Source organism: Falco naumanni, chromosome Z (assembly GCF_017639655.2).
Source record: "Falco naumanni isolate bFalNau1 chromosome Z, bFalNau1.pat, whole genome shotgun sequence".
Lineage (NCBI taxonomy): Eukaryota > Metazoa > Chordata > Aves > Falconiformes > Falconidae > Falco > Falco naumanni.
The window spans coordinates 25501685-25525389 of NC_054080.1; the positions used below are offsets into that span (position 1 = coordinate 25501685).

At 38.5% G+C, this 23705-nt stretch overlaps 1 protein-coding gene across 2 annotated transcripts in view; it reads right to left on the reverse strand.

The window, feature by feature from the left end:
• Positions 1-5922: 5922 nt before the first annotated feature.
• The window catches only part of MAN2A1 (mannosidase alpha class 2A member 1), a 127779-nt gene continuing 109996 nt past the window's right edge, over positions 5923-23705 (reverse strand). For both annotated transcript variants that reach the window (XM_040578908.1, XM_040578909.1), the window contains exons 20-22: positions 15910-16104; positions 9786-9896; positions 5923-8849 (exon numbers count right to left, since the gene is read on the reverse strand). In XM_040578908.1, the coding sequence (XP_040434842.1) occupies positions 8697-8849; positions 9786-9896; positions 15910-16104 (459 nt within the window). In that variant the 3' untranslated portion in view covers positions 5923-8696. The remainder of the gene's footprint in view (positions 8850-9785; positions 9897-15909; positions 16105-23705) is intronic.

Genomic DNA, 23705 nt, shown 5'->3' on the forward strand with positions numbered 1-23705 from the left:
CCTTTCTGCCTCCAGCCACTAGTGTAAGACATCTTTCAAAGTAAATCTGAGGAATGCTGTGTTTTTCAAATATCTGCTTTTTCTGTCTTTTCTGTTTTAATTCACAGGCACAAGGCTTTTACAGCATTTCCTTAGCTAAAACATCAAAACTGAGGATTTTAGTAGTGTTGCCTTTATGATAGAAAATTCATTAATCAGACTTTAATGAAGAAATTTAGGTAAACCCTTGAGACCTACATTCAATTTACACTTTAATTTGCTACACCAATAAGAATAGTCATAGGATCTCTCCCTTTGTCAGATAAGGACTTGTATTTTTTTTTCTTCTCATAATGAAACAAATCAAATATCCACTTTTTCTAAAGAGCTTCTCCATTTGGCTTGTCAGAAGTTATCAGATTTTCTCTGCTCAAAGTGAAACTATTATGAGTTTTGAGTTGGCAGGATCCGTACACCATCCACATGACAGAATCTATTTGTGCTTTCCAAGACCTCCAAACAAGAGTTTTGTAGGGTTGTCTGTTGATGCCCAGCTATGAGAAATGTTGCTGTGTGCCAGCCAGGTTGCTACTGACTGTTGCTGAGCAACCAGATGCTGTAGACTGATTTCATCTTTATAGCATTAGCTTACAAAAGTTATCGTTGATTGCCACTGTCCCACCCAAATCCAGTAGAAGACTGCAAGTTTACTAAGATAATATGAATTTTTAGATTCCAAATATCTCTACTTGCCAAAACACTATAGGTTCATGTTTCTCTCTTGGTCTGTCATAGATGCAAAGATGTACAGTCGCTATAAACTTTTCCTTCTACTTGTTAAGTCTCATACCTCTTATGCAATTCAGAAATATTAACAGCAATGTACATAGTTGCTCCTCCACTGAGCTAGTCTTGGCTAGAGACTCACTTGGTCCCATTTTCTGTGTGTTTTACACTGCCAAATTTCCTTTTTCCCCAGATAAATTCTCTCTTACTTTAACTGAAGCTTTTAGAACTGCAGACTGCCCAACAATTTAAAATAATGACATAATCTTAAAACCTTCCTCTTCCCAGCTTAAGCACTGGAGTCATGCTCTGATCATCCGTTGGCTTTCCTCTCTCCTGTGGAATTCTTAACATTTGAAATCCAAGCGTACTTTCTGCAATCAGGAACAATTTATTGTGGACTTGAAGGTGAACTGTGTTTCTAGGATGGGTGTTTGCCTGTTGATTTGCCAGTTCTATAACTGTGCTTAATTGCCTCTTTACTTTAAAAAAACCCTGCTGTCTTTGAGTGCAATCCTGCTCTCCTATACTCCTTTCCCAACAGTAGAAATGGGAATATTTATTTTTCTTCTAATCATTAGAACATAGACACAAAACTCATTTTCCAGAGCAAACCAAATCTTTTCCACAGTAAACTTATTCCTATTTTCCTGAAGGGCAGAGATTCAACAAAGTCTGAATTCAAAATTTATATAATAGAATTTCAGATATGCTGATTAGCAAGTAGTTACTTGTCCATTCAATTAGACCAAAGATCTCTACAGTAAATACACTTTCTCCCATAGTAATAATGATACAAACAGTAAGGAAAATATCTATATACTCAGTTTTCTCAATGAATTCCTAAAGTAGATTCTAGATTTTTTTGTAATATGGAAATCAGATTTGCAGAACTTCTATGTTCCCAAACTTTTGTCCAGTGTAAAAACAGTAATAGGTAGCTGAGGGCATCAACAGCCACCACAACTTTCCAAACTTTGACCACTAGAACATAAACTGGTGTTTCTCACCTAATCCATAAAAGAGTTCTGAAAAACTGGCAAATCCTCAAGCAGATGATGTATAATAGGATCAAAGTCCAACAAAACTACTTCCATCTATGTTTGCCTGAGAAATTATACAGTTCTGAGCATTTTCAGTTCTGATTTTGCCCTTGGAAATTTATTTTTGTTGATTGTGTGGCTAAAATAAAGTCTTTTTTGAAATTATGTACATTTCTGAACATTTGGTCATATCGACAGTCTTGTGTTTTCACAGTCCACAAATCCCTTAAACCATATCTTTAAAAATGAACCTCCACAAACTCAATTTGTAAGGCACCTTTCCTAGAAGTGATTAGACATTTATTAGCTATATTAAAACCCAACTCAACCCAACTCCTAGCAACTTACCTCATATTCTAAAGTCCAAGTTTCTGATGAATGACAATTCACAGCTCATTTTGTCTATTTGGAGACCAATTAGGTGACTACATTGTGTATTTCTGTGCCAAAACCATTGAATAAGTTTGCCTTGGAGTTATATTTGAGCTTTCACAGTTTCTCCCTTATGCCTACTAGTCAAGCCAGTAGAGTTCATTTACCAAGATACAAGCAAAAGCAATGGGAATTATTTTGGCACTGTCAAAATAGACAATTGCCTTTTGGCGTGCAAACCATAATTCTTTATCTGGGTGAAGGACTTTTATTAGCCTGCTCCATTCAGAATTGACAAATTTGTAACAGCTGTATTCAATCTTTTGACACAATTGTTATCTGAATTGCTGTTAAACTCGGATTGTTTAATTTATTTTAGTTTGGAATGGGTTACTGTTTTAAATAATTCAAAACATATGGGACAAAATGATACTTTTCACTGTCAGAGGTATTAAACAAAGAGTTTTGTGAACAAAAGTAATTTGTTTGCAAAGCTGTTTCTCAGTACACTGAATTCAGTGATTCAGACAGCATGGCTTACTTAGGATGTATTTTGTCTCCATTAGACATTGTAAACTGCAAGTCCAAATTCACCAAATTTGCCAACTTCTCTTTTTTTTTTTCCTGGAAACGGTCAGTACTGCACAGTGAACCAGGAAAAACATTTCTGATAAAGATTATGACTTCTCTCAATTTTCAACTATCATCTTTGGCCTCACATCTTCAAACATGCATCTCACGCAAGTTCTGGTTATCTAATGAGGCCTTCCCTCCCCTGCGCAGGAATAGGCCACAAAGCAGCACAGAATGACTGAATGGCTGAGGCTGGGAGGGACCTCTGGAGGCCATCTAGCCAAAACCTTTGCTCAGGCAGGGCCATTCTACAGCCAGGTACCTAGGACCCGTCCAGATGGCTTTTGTGTATTGCCAAAGACAAGAGATTACACAATCTCTCTGGGCAGCCTGTTCCAGTGCTTTGTCACCCTCACAGTGAAAAAGTGTTTCCTGATGTATATGAAGAACCTGTGTTTTAGTCTGTGCCCAATGTCTCCTGTGCTGTCAATGGGCACCATGACAAGAGCCTGGCTCTATCCTCTTTGCACCCTGCCTTCACATATTTATATTACATCGATAAGATTCCCCCCTGCCCCGTGAGCCTTCTCTTCTCCAGACTGAACACTGCCAGCTCTTTCAGATCCTCCTCATACAGGAGAAGCTCCAGTCCCTAGCAAAACCACACAATGTCATTACCAGGCCTATTTTTTTTTCTTCCTTTTCACATCTATTCCTCTCGCCACCACACTGAATTAAGCCAAGTCAGTCACCAAGGAATTTTCTCAAGGATATAGGACTTTTGCATGAATTGGACTGGGACAATTTGCCTTCTCCTCCTCAAGCTTTTGTGGACCTCGAGAAGAACTGCTATAAATGTACAGTATTGCTGATAGTATTTAACTGGCATCATCAAAAAACTCACCTTCACTGTCATCTAGAACTGCTCATTTTCTTTCATCAGCACATCTTACTGCTGAAGTCTTTGAAGCTCTTTTCTGTTATTAAATTCAAAGTTGGCCAAGTCTTTAGTATCTGCTGTTTTCCAGGCAACTTTATGATCTAGCACAATCAGGTTGCTGATTCTCTCTTCAATGTGACTTGACTGTCCGGTTGTTTTATGGCTAGATTTCTCAATATCCCTAAAACTTGTGTTCTAACAAGAGACTTCCTCTGTGATTCCAGGTAATTTTGCTCTCTTCCCTGGAAATCCTCCAGCTGTCCATGTTTCGAAACAGCTTTGCTGCTCTCACTGTCTTAAAGGATGGCAGAACCTAGCAGTTTCAGGTATTTTGCCTAGAACAATGTAATAGATATAATTGCTCATTTTTTGCAATACTACAAAAGAGTTACTATGCAGAAATCTTTAGTATTGAGTTCAAGTCAATATTCACTGAAAAATTGCAAACAATTTTGTTTCACTGTTTGCAAGAAATTCTTCCAGTACAAAGCCTATAGTTTAAAGGGATTTCAGTTCTCAAAAGCAAGCTGTAAAAAGGCTAATTTCTTCAGAACGAGTTGGGTTGCATCCCATTCTTGCTGAGATTTGTACACACAAGTTACACGAACTAGAGATACCCTTTTTTCAAACTGGTTACATCTATAGGATTCATGCATACCTGCTTCTGGAAAATAGTTAGGAAACATCTAACAGAACTCAAGAGAAAGCAGCCCAAATCACATAAGAAATTACAGACTTCGTTGCTCATTGATGCAAACAGGTTGATGTGAATAGCTGTAACAGTGGGCATTAACAAAAAGTCTGATTTATTATTGCCCGATGAAGACAGATCAATTAATTCTGAGTATATTCAGGACTTCTAAAAAGGTACGTTACAGGTAAGCAGGTAAATTACAGAAATGTTTGGAGACAGAGAAACTTTGTATCAGTAAGAATATCTGAAAATCCCAACAGTAGGGGCGGGTGGATGTGTGGTGGGGGGATGGATTTTGGTAGGTAGGGGCGGGCAGTTCGCCAATGAACTGAGCTTATTCTAAATAATGTATTAATTTTTTTCATACATTTCCTCTTTTAGAAGACAATACCTTTGGGTGATTTTTGCTGTTGCAAATTCTTAACATTATGACACAGTAGTTATCCTAAACCAAACAGGACCACTTTTGAATTTTGCAATTTTGAAAAACAGAATCTGTTTTGTATGTTATCATGTATACAACTCAGCACAAGTCAGATAACCTGTTAAATCTGAGCAATGTATTTCAGTGTCAGTATTAGTAAAGATGTGTAGAGAGATCTAGCACCTGTTAATTTACAACATGATGGACAGCTGGTACATCACATAGAGTTAGTTTAATCTCAAAAAGTAAAAGATTACTTTATTGGTAACCAAAATTAGTGGAACATGTTCTGTCCAGATGATTATACGGATTCCAAAGTAGGATGATCTTAAAAAGATGAAGGGGTGCTTTAAACTGGACCCATACCCCTTGGTGCCTGCTGCAGTTAGATGTTACATACTTCTAATCTTGAAACATCAGCTTTAAAATTACAGAGATTTACATAGGATGTGTATATATATTTATGCTTACAGCTAAGACTATTGAGCCCAACATCAAATAGCTTCAGGCACTGAGTGAAATTTATACGATCTTTGCAACTGATTAGGCTCAAGCTCCATCAGCATTTTGGGAAGCAAACCTGTAAAGCCTCTATTTCTGTTCAACATGTCATATGTAATTACAGCACATTATATGAGCATTATATTATTTTCTTAAAAGTGTTCGTTCTAATTGCAGTTGAACTGTTATTTTGACTTTATTTTCTAAGAGTCTGTTTGTTAATTTAATTTACAAGAACAGCTTCCATTCCATTACTCTCAAATGCTTAAAAGAGAAATGAGATTAGTTCAAGTCAAAAAAGAATTCTAGAATTTCACAGCTGTTTTCTGCTAAGTCAGGGCAAGGTTCCTTACCTGAGAGAAGTGTTACTCATTCCCTTCCCACACCGTGCAATCACATGTTTATGTCTCTGAAGTTAGCATCTATCATCTTCTGTTTGGTGACTGTGAAATAGATTGCATCTTTCATCTGGAGTTCATCTCACTGCAAGTAATTGTAATTCCCAAAAGCTATTGATCTATCAACCTTCTCAAAGAAGGCATGCTTGTTTCTCTCTGTCTCTCTCTTAAATTTAAATTAGCTGGCTAAGACATTAATGACACTGACCACATTTCACAATAACATTATCTTTTATTAGAGATCTTATTTTACATATCCCCATAAGATATAAAACCTTCCAAGAGAAAGTATCAAAAAACCTTCAGTTGAAATCAGTTTGTTTCAGACAATATGAGGAAGTAAACCAAAGACATTTAAGATAAAGGAATGTAACAACAAATTCAGCACAACTCTGGTATGGAAAATAATCACAAGTTTTTAAAACTATTTCTTACCCAGCATTGCCTTTGAAACCATAGCAGAAGGTAAGAATGATTGGTTCTCTTAACCAGTAGTTACAAACCCAGCGGATACAAAAAAAGAAAATAATATGATTAAATTATAGATGGCCAATGCACAGAACTTAATTAAAATATCCATGTAAGAATTCATTAAGAGCTCTTGGGGAAAAAAGCAAAAGCAAAAAAATCCAAATCTATTGACAGCCACATTCTGAACCAATTAAAGTAAAATTTATTATTAGAATTTGAGTGGAGTTTTGAAGTAAAGGATCCCAAATTGAAGGCTCTTCTGTTACACAAAAAATGTAAATTAAAGGAACAAAGATTAAATCTGCTGGTTAAAAAAGATTCAGGCATCATGACTGTACAGCTGATGATAAAAGAAAAGATCAAATGCTGTATGAAACATCTTTTGGAAGCAATTCCAACAGGCAAGATACTTTAAAACTTTATTGCATCAAAATTTTACTTTTCTGCCTAACAAAACTGAAATAAGATTTTGAACACTCTTGTACAGTCACATAAAAGTCTCTGAAGCATTTTAACTCTGAAGATGCAACAAAATAATGTTGTAAGAAATTTCTGCTGGCAAGTCTACCAAGATTTGAGTTCCAGCAAAAAGTAGTATTTTCAAATACTACAGCTAAGGAAAGTTACAGTACATGTTTATTGCATGAAAACATCCATTTACTGGATCCAACTGATTCTTCCCTTTGTGGTTAGTGGTTCTTACATTCTTGATGTAACTTGCACCAGATCCTACTAAGTATTCCATTAATTACAAAACACACAGCAGATTGAATTAAGTAGCAAAATCTACAGAGATCCAACCTGTGACAACGCATGAAATCAAAGTTCCACTTTCATTTTGTTTTAAGATAGCCTGTAGCTACATGATACATAATTTGATACACTGTGGAACAACGATGAAATTAAATACGGTAGGCAATATTAGAGTTAGAAAATAGCACATCTTTTTACCAGTTATGATGCCTTTTCATGCATTAGTATTAGAGATAAGCAATGATGTATGGAAAAGTAAAATATAAGCAAGAGATAGAAGAAAGTTATGAAGATAAATGAAGACTAGGAAATGGGACCATATTCAAGTGCATGTTTATATATATTAACTGTAAACAGCAGCTCTACTCAGGGAAGTATTTTTCACACTTGAATGGCTTCAGCACTAAATATGTGAAAACAAAGCAAAAAGTAAGACTCCATTCTTCAGTCTGTAAAGACTGTAATATGAACACTGGCAATGTAAGTGAGGTTGCAAGTTTGAAAAATGTTTAAAATATAGGCACATGATTCTGAATTAACAGGTCACCACAGTCTGTGACATGCAAGCACATGTTTTGATGGGTTTGCAGACTACGTCTTGCTTACTATCAACTCTCTGCATCAAGTTGCAATTTCCTTGAAAGCAGGTGAATTTAGATTGTACAGTAATTCTTTTTTTGTCTGTGTTTCATGTTATGACATCATTTTAATACATTCAAATAGTCAAAATGTTCAGAATAAGATAGCACAAACTTGGTGCAGGAGGAAACAGATCAGAGTGTGGCCAGCATTGTCAAATAGGAGATACACAGCTTAAGTATTATATAAACTACCTTTCCCCCAAAAACATTAACATAGACACCAAAATTGTAACAAGACTTATCAAAAAAATAAGGCACATTAATCTTGATATGGTAATCTTGAAATAGAAAACTCATTTCAGAGAACATCGGTATCTAAATGAGTTTTATAAAAAATCTTGTGTTCATGATGATTATGGACACTTCTCATCAGACATGTTAATGGAATAATTGCACATATCCCAGTGTGTCAAGTAACAAAATGGGCGTTTTATTAAACATTTCCATTGCAAAATTATTTTGTAGGTTCATGTTTTCCTATTTACATAACTCAGGTGAATGGTAGAAGTATTAAAATCTACCATCACTTATCACAAGTACTGCAGGCTTTCATTTTACCACAATTAATAATCCCCTTTGTGTTGAATAAATTGAAATTAATTGTGGAATAAATTGAGATTATTGTCATTTATATAAATGATTGTAAATATTTGGACATTAGCTACTTACACAAGAACATTTCATTCCATTTTATTTCCAAGCTGCATCAGGACTTTCTATACTGAATAATTTGTAAATAAATTCATCAAGGATCAGCAAAGAAGGCTGTTTAAAATCCAATCCCCTCTTTATGAAAATTAAAACACCAGAAACGTCATTAGTTAGCATTTAACCTGAGATTTAAGCTGTTGAGAGGTTAACATCCTTAGAAATTTCTTAACTTGTTGCATTAACTTATATTGATGTTGCTACTTTATGGAAAGAAAAAAAACCCAACCAAAACCAAAAAAAAGTTGCTTGCAACATGGCTTTTCACTGTGTTGTCAAAAAATTATAGAATGCATGTTTTTCTCACAGTATCCAGAAGCTGGAATAATAATAATGTGCTTCTTATTGCACGTGAAACTTAAGAGGACATATAATTGCAGATTCCTCTTCTATCTGAGTATTAAAGCCAGATTTCATCTTAGCCGAATCCGGAACGTATTAATCTCCATAGAACTCATATTTATTTCACTTGTATTTCTGGCATCTGGAGGTGAATGCATCAAAGATAAAGATGCAGGTGTAAGACTTTCCACTCTGAATTTATTGAAGAGTTTATGCACCTTTATCTAGGGGAAAAAATAATAATTAGAAAATACAGTATATACCTTTTAACATTGACTTCAACCTGATCTCTAACAATGATCCAAACGATACATCTCCTTATAGGTCATTGGCACAGCCATTCTTACATCAAAGATCACAAATATTTCTAAGTACCACATCTCAGATGCTATATACTAAGTTAGATCTTTTTGGGCTGTGTTCACTTGCCACGTTTCAAAGCAAGTAAATTAAATCAACATATTAAAAAACTGATCAGAAATATTTGAACTAAAACTCTTCCTGTTTCTAAACAAAACCATACTTACTCTTCTGCTTAAGAAAAATCCCATCCCAAAACTATTTCAAAATTTGATGACAAAATTTCTACAGATTCATAACGATCTACTCCATCTGTACTCCTCAGAATGAAGTATATAATTTGTATTTGAACATTTTATGGATCACATTAATTCTATAGCGATTGCAGAATGCTCAGATATTTGCAATGGTGCAGGTCATGTAAGTGATCATGGGGAGACAAAGGACATACTCTAATAAGTAACAGTTTTCAAATAACAGTCACATAATTTGTGAACATGTTAATAATATTCAATACATTTCAGAGTATGTAATTTGACTCCTTTTACTTAGTAAAGTTCTAAAATGCTATTAAAAAATTGAGAAATAGTGATCCATGTTATATGAAAACAACATTTACAGGAAGTTAATGAGATTAAAACTGACCTAGAAGTTTACTTGTTGATGCTTACACGGTCATTCCCACACACCAGCAGATCCATATCTTTATCAAATGGAAAGCAGCTTTCAAGGTAAACTTAACTATTATCCTGAAAGTATAACTCTTGATAAATAACTACCTAGACTTCACCTACAATTTGACTTAAATATGAGTTTCTGTGATACTTGTCAGGTAAGCTACCCATAAAATGTCAGTATACCTTTCCCTGAGTAGTGGAACAGAGCAGACCCATGTCTCTGTTTGAAAATCTACAGTCAAATCCCTTTCTGTGAAGAATCAGAGCAGCTTCATCAGATGGCTCATTATCTACCTAAAAATAAACAAAATAAAAGATTACTCAGAAAGTAGAGAAGCTAGAAAGATATTTTAGGATCTCATAAAATTACCATTACCATTGCCAGTGAATAGAGCCACTTATGCCTTAAATAATGTTCAGCCTATATTGAACAGTCATGTTTCTTTTAATGTTTGTAACGCCAAACAAAGAACTAAAGAGCAGAGAGTTCAAATATAAAATACTACAGAATGTAAATGTAAGTTGTTAAGCAAGGAGTTCAAGGCTCAATAGATGCACCTGTGCACACTCGAAGTGTAGCTATCATAGTTGTATTAATTGGCTTCCCAGAAAAATTACAGGGCAAAAGCAAGATAAAACTAGAAATCATATGCTAAATAAAATAGCTAGTTTTAAATAGTCATTGTTACTCTGTTCTTTCAAGCTTCTACTTTGCAGAGCTGCCCTCTACAATCTAACTCAGCTTAAGGTGTACACAAAACCATACACTAGAACACAAATATCAAATAAGGTTTTTTTACATTTATAGATAAGACTTACAGTGCTTTTGAGCCTCGACAGGCATCAAAGAGTAACCCACAAACTCAGCTTCATAGTTTGGAACAAATCATGGAAATCACTTAGGATGAACGTCACAAGGATAGCATACAAATGCAAATCAGGAACTTCTTTTGATATATACTTCAGAAAACAAAGTCTTAGCTTAGAACTGGCTGGGAAACTTCGATTTACACACAAAATATTTTTTTGTTTGTTTTACGGTAAGATGTAGAAAACCACTCTTGTACACCAAGAGTAACACAGCAAGCAAGCTACCTTCATACGACAGGAGTGGTACGTGGCAAGATACCCTTCATGCTGCAAGCTGCTGTTACCACTACACTCACATTAGTCACTTATTTTCTGTGATGCATTACTTTATGTATTTATTGTCTGCTGTTGTTTTACATTCTTCAGCTCTTCACTTTATTACATATATTATAAAGGCATAAAAAAGCCGGTTCTATAAACAATCATGCCAGCTCCTTGGCCTATTTTTCTCTAATTTATTTCTGTTTGCTTGTTTTTGTACTGGTGCTTTCTCCCAAAATTCTCAGCCATGAGCAGGTTCACTTCTGGCCCAAAGAGTGGTGGTGAATGCAGTTATATCCAGTTGGCAGCCAGTCACAAGTGGTGTTCCCCAGGGCTCAGTACTGGGGCCAGGCCTGTTTAGTATCTTTACTGATGATCTGGACAAGGGCATCAAGTGCACCTCCAGTGAGTGTGCAGATGACACCAAGTTGGGTGGGAGTGCTGATCTGCCTGAGGGCAGGAGGCTCTGCAGAGGGACCTGGGCAGGCTGGAGCGATGGGCCCAGGCCAGTGGTGTGAGGTTCAGCAGGGCTCAGTGCCGGGTCCTGCCCGTGGGTCACACCAGCCCCACGCAGCGCTACAGGCTGGGGCAGAGCGGCTGGAAAGGGCCTGGTGGGAAAGGGCCTGGGGGTGCTGGGTGACGGCCGGCTGGGCAGGAGCCAGCAGTGTGCCCAGGGGGCCCAGGCGGCCAGCAGCACCCTGGCCTGTGTCCCCAGCAGTGTGGCCAGCAGGACCAGGGCAGTGACCGTCCCCCTGCACTGGGCACTGGTGAGGCCGCCCCTCGAACCCTGTGTTCAGGTCTGGGCCCCTCTCTGCAAGGGGGACATTGAGGGGCTGGAGCGTGTCCAGAGACGGGCAGCGGGGCTGGGGAAGGGTCTGGAGCACAGGTCTGATGAGGAGCAGCTGAGGGGACTGGGGGTGTTTAGCCTGGAGAAAAGGAGGCTGAGGGGGGACCTTATCACTCTCTACAACTCCCTGACAGGAGGCTGTAGTGAGGTAGGGGTTGGTCTCTTCTCCCAGATAACAAGCAATAGGATAAAAGGCAATGGCCTAAAGTTACACAAGGGGAAGTTTAGATTCGATATTACGAAAAAATTTCATTGCTGAAAGGATGGTCAAGCATTGGAACAGGCTGCCTAGGCAGGTGGTGGAATCATCATCCCTGGAGGTATTTAAAAAATATGTAGATGTGGTCCATAGAGGCATGGTTTAGTGGTGAACTTGGCAGTCCTAGGTTAATGGTTGGAGTTAATGATCTTAAAGGTCTTTTCCAACCTAAATGATTGTATGATTCTATGATTCACTAATTATCTATTGCCTTGGAGAAACCTATGCCAACAAACATTAAGCTCTTTATGATGTTAAAGCTTTAAGCTGTTGAAGGTGTAACAAACAAGAGAGACCTCAATCTAACAGGCTTCAGACCCAAACCAATTTTCTCTCAATAAAGATGATCTTGGAACAGCTTGAACCAGCTTCTTTGAAACCCAACATGACACAGCTTCATAGTGCAAAAAATTCATAGTATTAAATACTTGCTGAGAAAATAAAAAATGGTGAACTGATAATGTTAGTGTTTCTTAAGTATATTTCTAGTTTAAAGTAGTAAAAATTTACCAATGGTATTCGGAATTGACATTAGATACTTTGTAGTAAAATACTGACAGGCAAACACTGCATAGTTTACAAATCATAAATAAAACAGTTTGAGAAGAGTTTAATGAACATTTGCTTATAACCACCTAATATCAGGTTTTTCAAACAAATGGTGTCTACAGTCAGCATATTCAAGTATGCAGTACTTAATATCATTGATGGCTTTTTATCCTGTTTATTGGAACAGTAGCACCTCTTTCTACATTAAGTAAGGTAATAATGATTATGTGATAAAATTACTTTCTGTCTCCAACTATGAAATACCTGACTTGGTTTTCACTTTCACTGATTGATGTGACAGTGTTGCACTTAAAAGCAGACATTTTTATGCACACAAAATAATACTCTGCCTAAACACCAGATTAGTGAAATACTAAAATTCATACTGCAAAAGCCTGACTTCCTATGGGGTAAACTGATGTTAAAAATTACAAGCCAGTAATGGGTATCAACACTTTCTCTATTAAACTGGAATTACCTTGTTATAATCTGCATAATGCATCTATGCATTTCAAATGATGACATAAATATTTAGTTTCTTAAGTTTTTAAAATTAAATATTATCTTTGTTAAGAATCAAAAGATTTAACAAAGCAAGGTAATAAACAATTAATGACATCTTCAGGAAAAGAGCTTTGATAAGTATAAACATCTACGATACAGCAAACTTTTAGAATTCCCAGGGCTTTAACATGCACATAGCACCATGTGTAATAAATTAAGCTATTCTAACCTATTATCAAAGCAGGTGTAAGAATGAGTAAAGTTGCCACAGTATCCAAATCTACTTTAACTTACCTATTCTTACATCATCTCTAAGTAAATTAGATTAAGTGTATGCAAGCCTAAGGAATGCCTGAGCAAGGAAGAGCCTAATTTACATCAAATACACCTTCTGTAAGTGACCATGATAACGGCATGAAAACCTGTGACAGATTTCTCTATTTTCAACAAACAACAACATCCTTAATCCTGTAACACTTCACAGCATTGTTGTATGACAAAAATTCCCTTACTACTAACAAATCTCTGACTGCCTTTCTTGGAAGGGCTACAAAGTCTAATTTGATTTTTATCTCAGAGAGATAAAATGAGGTTCTCGCATGAGGCTTTGAGATGGAAAAAAAATTTTGCTAGGCTTTCACATAGTCGTATCCCAGGGCAACATTGCTAAAATTTAAATGAGAAAGAAAACCCATTTAAACACTTTTTAATCTGATTACTATAGTCTAACAAACATGCATTGAGAAGTTCAAGCAACATGACAGAAATATGTATTTACATTCAGTACAAAGGGACAAATATACTCAGTTTTAAAATCTTGAGGTCCAGTCTATTTACAGTAGGTAAAATCTGTGTCAATGTAAAAACTGGACCTTTATTAAAAACGTCTTTAGTTTCATATTCCTAAGGCAGTGGACTCTTCCATGACAAGATCACATATCTTACAACACTAGCAATATTCTTCCCACCAAGAGGAGCAGAGTTTAAAGTTAAACAAGGAATTCCCTTAAGTTTTTTCTCATTTATACTTTAATCCATCTTCATGCATTCTGATTTCTACTTTAAATCTTAATAATACTTTATTTTAAATTGGTACCCTTTTATGTGAAATTGTAATGATATAATTTCTTGAAAATCAACTTCAACAGCTAAAGCAATGGAGTAGTAGTCTACGTTTCTGCGAAAATTTGCATTGTGTCAGCCAGAAATATGACACTTGTCATTCACATTCACGGAAGACAGAGAAAGGAAGCAGAAACCGAGGGGAGATTTTTAAAAGGCCATTTTGGCATGCAAGCAATTATTTGCAAGGCATAGCACTGCTTCTGCTGTAGGGAAGAAATGTTCTGTATCTGTAACAATAGTGCTCCTATCCTACGACTATTGATAACTTTCACTTTGAAGCACAAAGTAATGCTGCAAGCTCAAGAGCTGTCAATCAAGTAATTATTGAAATACACAGTTGGGGACAGGGAAGAGATCATAGCCTCAAACAATCTTATATCAACTGAGCCAGCAGGACTGGTATAGCCCAAATAAAAATCATACAATTCACCTATGAGTAGTAATGTTGAACTCAAAAAAGCAGACACAGAGCCAGCCTTTCATTTTACAGGTGTCATAGGCATATTATACAAAGGGACATTTAGGCCTTGAAAAGGGAGAGGGGACATGTTCATGAAGGTCTGCCACTAAACCTGACATGCTGAAGCAAACAAGTGCTGCTGAGCTGCCTGAGGCAAATGAAAAGATTTTATAGTGATGCGTGGAACATACATACAATGCTCATGAAGACTTACTTAATTCAGTACAAAGCTTACTCCTAACTCTTCAAAGGCACAAGACCCACAAAAATCAAGAGTTATTACATTTTGAAATTCAAAGTAAGAAATAGTCATGGCTGAAGGAATATATGTGCCATTGAACTACTAACAGAAAATAAAAGAAAGTAAACTAATTCTTCTAAGTTTTAAAATAATGATGAAGACTAAAAATGAATAACTATGATAAACTGAATATAATCTGAGGATATAATCTGAGGTTATCATAGATGTGCAATTCTACTTCAGCCACCACAGAGACTAAGAGAGAAGAGACAACTGTAGTTTTTAAGTATGTAAGCATGGCAGAATTAAAAAGGGATTTAATCTATGGTAACAGCACTGATGAGTGATACTGCAATGGAGCATAAAGTAAATATACCCTCATTTTAAAAGATGTTGAAAACCTGAAAAGAATTTGCACAAGAGCTGGTGGAAGAAGGATGCACAAACAGTTCTACTTCTATAGTTTATTAAAAAGAAATTTGAAATATGATGGTTACAGTTGTGTAAGTTATTGAGTACAGAACAGATTTTTTGTTTGAGGTGGGGTTTTTTCGTTGTTTTGTGGGTTTTTTTGTTTGGGTTCTTTTTTTGTAAACCTACCAGAGAACAATTTCCCAGGAACCAAGAATTGTAAATTGATGTTAGAATAATTACAATAGGTCTTGTATTTAAGCCTTAAAATATTTTAACAATTTATTCCTATGGAAGTTAAGATGTGGTAGTTTTTCTTTAAATCTTCCAAATAGAATCAGATGGATTTAAAACTATAGACTTTATTAAAAACACAAGTTACTGTACTCAGAACAAAGCCTAATGACCTTAAATTTCATTCTTAATAAAAAAGAGGCCAAAGTGTATGAACCTTTCTGCTCTTAAACTTTGGGAAAACGTTGAAATATGCCCCCTCCAGAGACAGAATATGCACTATGCATATTAGTATTTTGTGAAAAAGCAATTCCCATACTTCACATTTTTCAGACACAAATTTCTAGCGCTTACAGAATTAACAAGAACTAGTCATCACACCGCAATTTATGGTATCATATTAAAAAAACCCCACAAATTACTTTCTTAGAATAAAATACTTGTTTAGACTACAATAATAAGCTATATCATAATTTATATCATATATATCATAGTTCATATATATATAATATAAGCTATATCATAAAAGCAGTGGTTTGGCCTTACCTTTGATTGGATTGTCCTCAGGTTGACTATATGCATGTCACAAGGCATGGATGACATGAGTGGAGAAAAAGTATTTAGCATTTCTGGGACACCTGAATCTGCATATGTTGTCATTGGAATTACAGGATGATTTAAGAAAGAAGAAGTCATATGGCTAAGAAGCGAAGGGAAACTGACTGATGCCTTCTCTTCATTCTGCAAAATGCAAAAAACATTTGTAAAATCAAGTTAATACACCATGATGTCTAAATTTTGAAACCCACTTTATATATGTTTCCATTAATTTAATAGAAAATTATAATTTACAGAATGTCCATTTAATTACTTTTGGAAACCTCTGATCATCCACTAATTCTCTTCTATTACTAGGTATACTACCTATTTTTATGAATCATTAGTACATCTTCCAAAATTATCATTAGATGACACCTCATTTTACAACATCCCTCAGTTTTCTGTGTTGGCCCTTGACATGTAAACAATGCAGTTTAGAGAAACTAGCTACTACTTTAGCAAGTTACTCCTACCTATTCAGTACCTACTTGAATACTGACAGCCAGCTAGTCTTTTGCAGGCTTCCTTTTCTGCACAATTTTTCTGTCCTGTATTTTTTTTCTATTTTCTTCAGATTCATTTAACTTCAATCCTACAACCCTCTTTCTCTTAATATCTAGTTTCTTAAAACTCTTAGCTGGAAGAATCTGCAACAAGCATCTTTGGCTTGGTCCGCAATGCAAACAATTTCTTTCAGCAGTTTTATTTCAACATCATGCCAGCAAGAACTGAATGGACTCTCTCCCAAGATTCTGCAAGTTTTGTACCTTTCCAGGCTTTCATTTGCAGCTTTTACATGGCTGCAGAAGCTGCATTACAAACCCAAGATGACCAAGTCCTACATATTTACAACAGCTAGTTAAAGCTCTACAGAAGCCAGAAAAGAAAATAAAGGAACTTTATCAAAAGGCAATTTTTGTTTTATAACGTCAGCTTGTTTATAGTTAAATAAGTGAAAACTTTGCAGAAAGTTTACTGAAAACATAGTATCTTAAGCACCAATATCTTAAATTTGCGTTTTACAATAGGCTTAAAATACGGAACTAAAAAATAAATGGGAGACACTTAAAGCAAAGGGGAGGATTATTTATCAGCTTATAATGGACAACCACAACAATAATTCCTGTTTTGGGGTGTGTATCGCATGTATGCATAGTTATTCATACCTATGCAGTAGTATTAAATACATCTGACAGTGTAGCAATTGAAAATATGCCAGAGTTGAATTGATGCAAGATGATAATTTCTGGTTTATTCTTGGTCCTTTTCTTAGTAATGACTGTTTGCCTCTTTGGTAGCTACTAAGCACTGAGGCTAGTTTTTTTTATAGATCTATTATGACTCCCAAATTACTTTCCAAAAATGGTAGTTGTTGATAGTTGTAGAGGATTGCTCCTCCATGCGCCCCACTACACTTCTTTAGATTGAATTCCATCTGCCACTTCACTGCATGCTTAATCTGTCTTAAGTCCTCCAGTTCCTAAGTTTGCCTTCATTTATTTTTAATTATTATTATTGTTATCTTGAATAGTTCAGCATCACCGGCAAACTTCCTTGTCAGGATTTTCTTCTTTTCCAGTTAAAGTATGAGCAAGCTTTCTCTTACAATTAAAGCTAAAAGTCTTCAGTTCAAGTGACTGTACGCACACTCTGCCCACAAGGAAAATGTGCATATACATGTTCTTTCAAAGAAGAATTCACTGTTTCACCTTAAAAAGGAACACCATTAACTCCATTGCCACAGATGTGCTAAAGTCAGTCAAAATGTTTTATTATCAATTCTCTTATTATTCAGTCATTTTTCTTTTTAAAATAAGTTCACTGCTTGCATCTGAGAACTTAAAAAAGGTGTCCTAGAATATCTTACAAACTACACATGAATCTCTCAAATAATTTATTCATCCTATTATATATTTAAAAGGTATCAAAAAACCCTTGCAACTGCTTCATAGTTCTAGGCATGTTAACTGAGAAGTAACAGAACTACAGTCCAGCAACAACAGTTACTTGAGATCAGTTTTTCACATGCACTTTTAAATAACAGGCATTCACACTCAAAGCATCTGAGATTAGCAATTTTGACTAGCGCATTCATGTTCATCCATTTTCTTCTCTACTTTCAACCACTGCCTAACATGCACCATAAACACGTCAAAGAAAGAAGTGCACGCCTCAAAGCCAACACAGTTCCCCTCAACTCCAGATTACTCAGATTTAAGGAACTCCAAGGAGCTGGAAAGAGGAAGAAAGGTGAGCCTTCAGAAACAACTATTTTTTTAAAAAAAACTTTCCTCTACATGGTAATTCTCACCGTAGGACATCCCAAATAATTACTTGGAGAAGGGATGCAGTTTGCTACGAGATGAGTGACTGAAAAATAACATTTGGAAGAACAGTTACTCTATATGCACAATCACTGTGTGGGTGGTTTTCAGCAGTACCCTGCTGCTGGTAAGTCAGAAGATGCAGTCCCACAGTCTCCATCTAATTAAAGTACTACTCTCTCAAAAGTGGCATTATATCCTCAACTTCATTGACAGTGTTTAGGACTCAGTGTGAATGGAGCTCCACTGGCAGCCTCACAAACATGATGTACTGGCAAGATTCTGATGAATGCCACTGATAAAGCTGAGCACTGGCTTAATAAGCTTCAATCAGAGCAAATACTGACTTTTTTAACTACCTTACAGAACATTCGTATACAGTTATCCAATTGGAAACTATGTTGAAATACCACCCTAGTGACTGTGCAATAAATGTAAACAAATCCTCATATAGGAACTTTCCTTGTCACCAAAAGTAAGGTGCATAATTCTAAACTAATTTTGAGGAAAAACAAACCGATCAGCTGCACTCCAGTAGGACCTTAGGTTACCATTTGCAACAAGCTGCAAGAATGGCCTCATCTATAAAAAGTGCTCTTAAATCAGAAATGAGCTATTTTATCAATAGAAGATGGAAAAGATTAAGAAAAGACTCAAGGGGTTTTCTTTTAAGAGTTTAAATTGAGGAACCAAGCTCCCTAATTAGAGGCAAAAAATAGTCATTAGACTCTTCAGAAATCATTCAGTAATTGAATGGACGAAAGAAATGGAAAATACTGTACAGAAGAAAGTACAGCTGAAGCAGTTGATAATTGGACTTCAACTGAGCTAACAGAAACGAGCTTTTCAACACAGGCAAGTAGTCTAAAATCACCCATGTGAAAGTAAGAAAACTGTGGCAGACAGAATATCAAACCATAAATCTTCACTGTTTACTCTTCTTCTAGACTGTTATCTGCTATGAAAAACCCTAATTGGGAAAGAATTCTAATTGTAACTCCAGAACCCCACTAGCACCCAACTATCTGATCTAACATGTTGAAACATGGATGCTGACTTCAGATGTCAGTACACTGCAACAGAATCTGGAAATAGAATTCTAGCCCTGCTAAATGAAGGGATGCAGATCAAAACAGTCAGATACCAAACCATATGGATTATTCCTGGAAAGAAAAATTCTGTCACTTTCACATAATCACAGAACGGTTGGGGCTGGAAGGGACCTCTGGAGACCATCTAGTCCAAGCCCCTGCTAAAACAGGTTCACCCAGAGCAGGCTGCAAAGGACCACGTCCAGGCAGATTTACAATGACTCCAGAGATGGAGATTCCACAACCTCTGTGGGCAGCCTGTTCCAGGGCTCTGGCAACCTCAAGATAAAGTTCTTCCTCACATTCAGAAGGAACTTCTTGTGTTGCAGTTTGTGCCCGTTGCCCCTTGTCCTGTCGCTGGGCACCACTGAAAAGAGCCTGGCCCCGTCCCCCTGACGCCCACCCTCAAGGTGTTTGTGTGCACTGGTAAGATCCCCTCTCAGTCTGCTCTGCTCCAGGCCAAACAGCCCAGCTCCCTCAGCCTCTCCTCACCAGGGAGATGCTCCAGTCCCCTCATCACCTTCGTAGCCCTCCGCTGGGCCCTCTCCAGTAGTTCCCTGTCTCCTGAACTGGGGAGCCCAGCACTGGGCACAGCACTCCAGATGTGCCCCACCAGGGCAGAGCAGAGGGGCAGGATCACCTCCCTCGGCCTGCTGGCCACGCTTCTCCTGATGCCCCCCAGGATCCCACCGGCCTTCGTGGCCACCAGGGCACACTGCTGGCCCACGGGCACCTTGCTGCCCACCAGCACTCCCAGGTCCTTCTCCACAGAGCTGCCTTCCAGCAGGTCACCCCACCTGTGCTGGTGCCTGGGGCTGTCCCTCCCCAGGGGCAGGACCCTGCACCTGCCTTTGTTGAGCTCCATGAGGTCCCTCTGCCCCAGCTCTCCTGACCAGGTCTCCCTGACTGGCAGCGCAGCCTCTGGTGCATCAGCCGCTCCTCCCGGTTCTGCACCATCAGCAACGCGCTGAGGGGACACCCTGCCCCTTCACCCAGGTCACTGGTGAACAAGCCGAACAGGACTGGGCCCAGCACTGACCCCTGGGGAACACCGTGAGCCACAGGCCTCCAGCCAGGCTCTGCAGCACTGATCACAACCCTCTGAGCTCTGCCACCAGCCAGTTCTCAGTCCACCCCCATCCACTCACCTGACCCACACTGCCTGAGCTCACCTGTGAGGGACTTACGGGAGACAGTGTCAAAAGCCTTGCTGAGGTCACGGTAAACAATATATACTTCTCTCCCCTCATCTAGGGGACAGCCAGTCATTCCATCACGCAAGGCTGCTAGGTTGGTCAGCCATGATTTTCCCTTGGTGAATCCATGCTGACTGCTCCTAATAATCATCTTTTCTTCTGCATGCTTTGTGAAGACCTCCAGGATGAGCTGTTCCATCACCTTTCCAGGGATGGAGGTGAGGCTGAATGGTCTGTAGTTTGCTGCGTGCTCCTTCTTGCCCTTTGTGAAGAATGGAGTGACATTGGCTTTCGTCTAGTCCTCAGACACCTCTCCTGTCCTGCAGGACCTTTCAAAGATGAGGGAGAGCGGCTCAGCAATAACACCTGCCAGCTCCCTTGGCACTCAGGGCTGCATCCCATCAGGGCCCCTGGATTTGTGGGTATCAGGTTTGCTTAAGTGACCTCTAACATGATCCTCCTTGACCAAGAGAAAGTCTTCCTTTCTCCAGTCCTGCTCTCTTGCTGCCAGGGCCTGGGAAACCAGAGGGCTGGCCTGGCAATGAAGGCTGAAGCAAAGAAGGCACTCAGTAACTCCACCTTCTGTGTGTCCTTCCTCACCAGGGCACCCACCCCATTCAGCAGCAGGCCCACATTTTCCCCAGTCATCCTTTTCCTACTGATGTACTTGAAGAAGCCCTTCTTGTTGTCCTTGACATCCCTCACCAGATTTAATTCTGAATAGACCTTAGCCTTCCTCGTTGCCTCCCTACATGTTCTGACAACATCCTTGTACTCCTCCTAAGTGGCCTGTCCCTATTTCCACAATTCATAAACTCCTTTCTTCTGTTTTTTTTTTTTTTTTTTTTTTTTTTTTTTTTTTTTTGCCAGAAGCAAATTGCTCATCCATGCAGGCTTCCATCCCACCTTGCTTGATTTCATAGTCATAGGGATGCACAAATCTTGAGCCTGGAGGAAGAGATGCTTGAATATTAGCCAGTTTTCTTGGACCACCGTACTTTCTAGACCCCTGACCCAAGCAGGTCCTGGAAGAGACCAAAGTTAGCTCTCCTGAAGTCCACAGCTGCAATCCTAATTACTGCCCTGGTTCCTTCACGCAGGATCCTGAACTCCACCCACTCATGGTCACTGCAGCCAAGGCTGCCCCCAGCCTTCACATCCCCAACCAGTCCTTCTGTATTTGTGACTACGAGGTCCAGGAGCACACCTTGCCTTCTTGGTTTCTCCACCACATGCACCACAAAGTTATGCCCTGCTGGAACCTCCTGGGCTGTGTGTTCCCAGCTCTGCTGTCTTTCCAGCAGGTATCGGGGTGGCTGAAGTCCCCCATGAGAACCAGGGCCTGCGACTGTGAGGCTACCTGCAACTGTCTGTAGAAGGGCTCATCAAGCTCCTCTCCCTGATCAGGTGGCCTGCAGCAAACACCCACAACGGTGTCCCCCGTGCTGGCCTGCCCCTTAATGCTTTACCCATAAGCTCTCCACTCGCTCTGCATCCACCCCCAGGCAGAGCTCGATACATTCCAGCTGCTCCCTCACATGAGGAGCAATTCCACCACCTCGCCCCGCTGGCCTGTCTCTCCTAAAAGGTACATAGCCACCCATGGCAGAGTTCCAGTCGTGCGAGCTGTCCCAGTGTGTCCCTGTAACTGCAACGAGATCATGGCCCTGCGACCACACACAGATCTCTGATTGTCTCTCATGTGGTGTGATGAAACAATTTTTATCAGCTTTCTTTGTCAAGACATTCGGAAAGCCAACTGGCAATACTCTTCAAACAAGAATATTTCTGGATTGGAAAATCTAATCTGTGGAGTAAAAAGACTCTTCAGAGCATCTCCAGTCCCAAAGCATTGGCAGACAATATTATTAAATATCTCAGTCATAATCTAGTTACTGATAATAACCAAGATGTGTCAGTCAAAGAATCTAAAGCTTCCGAAAGACAAACAAAAAAACTTTTTCCCTTCTGTACAAAGATTGACAATCCACTTGCATGTTTGATGAGATGCTGCTTCTACAGGAGAAACTGGCTTGGTAATACTGTACCAGCCTGCTTATAGATGAAAACCAAATGGCAGACAACATATTGACCATGTGAATATTCAGTTTTAAAATGCATGACAAAAATAAGTGACAGGTAGGACAAATGCATTAGCTTTAAAAGTACATTTTAAAATTTTAAAATTTTAAAAAGAAAACATTCTTCCCTGAATGCAAACATTCTGAATACTTAATATGCTTCCCACTTGGGGAAGAAGGTGTCTGTAAACAGGAAGAGAGCGAGAAAATTGCACAACATTCTTGTACACACATTGCCCTCAAGTTCCCAACTTGGAAGAGAAATTCAGTTTTTATTTGAGACTGATACTAGCCAAATTCATGAAACTGACATCAAGCAGTAAATGGTTTTAACTTATTTGGAGGCTTTACGCACAAGACAGCCTGGCTGTTACCTCACCAAGTGAAAATCAGATGCACTTATTTTAAATCCATCCGAAGTAGTGCATTGTAAAGAATAATCGAAGTCTGACGAGTTCTGAAAGTCCTCCAGGTATGGATGTATGATCAGCCTGTGGATTCTCACCTGGCACTGAGACTGCAGGTGAGGAAACCTGGGACTGCTACAGGTAACCAAACTGAGGGAAATCTGGATGCACAGGATTAGTTCTTCCCAATCTGCTATAGGCAAATTTGGTAGTCTGTAAGATGACAGGACTCCTCTCATCATAGGTCAAATAGATGGAAGCCTGCTGTGGTTCTGCTCCTCTAAGACCAGGCAAAAGAAAGGCAGTGCATGCCTTCCCCATAAGCATGCACACACACAACCAGCCGTGTAGGTGAGCAGAGAGAAACATCGGCATAAAACAGAGCATTTGTGTAACATAAGAACAGACAATCTGTGTGTGATTGTGCCCTCCAGCTGATGAGGTCTGAAGCTCACTAGGCAAAGACGCTCAATTTCTTGATTCACAAGTACACTTAACAACCACTGATCCCTCAAAAATCAGTGTGGACTTTAAGTCTGTCTGACAACGAGGCCTGGACTGCAGGCTTTTTAACCATTCACCCATTCAGACCTCACACCCTTCCAGGTGCCAACTTGAAGTTTGCTAGCAGTTTACATGCACA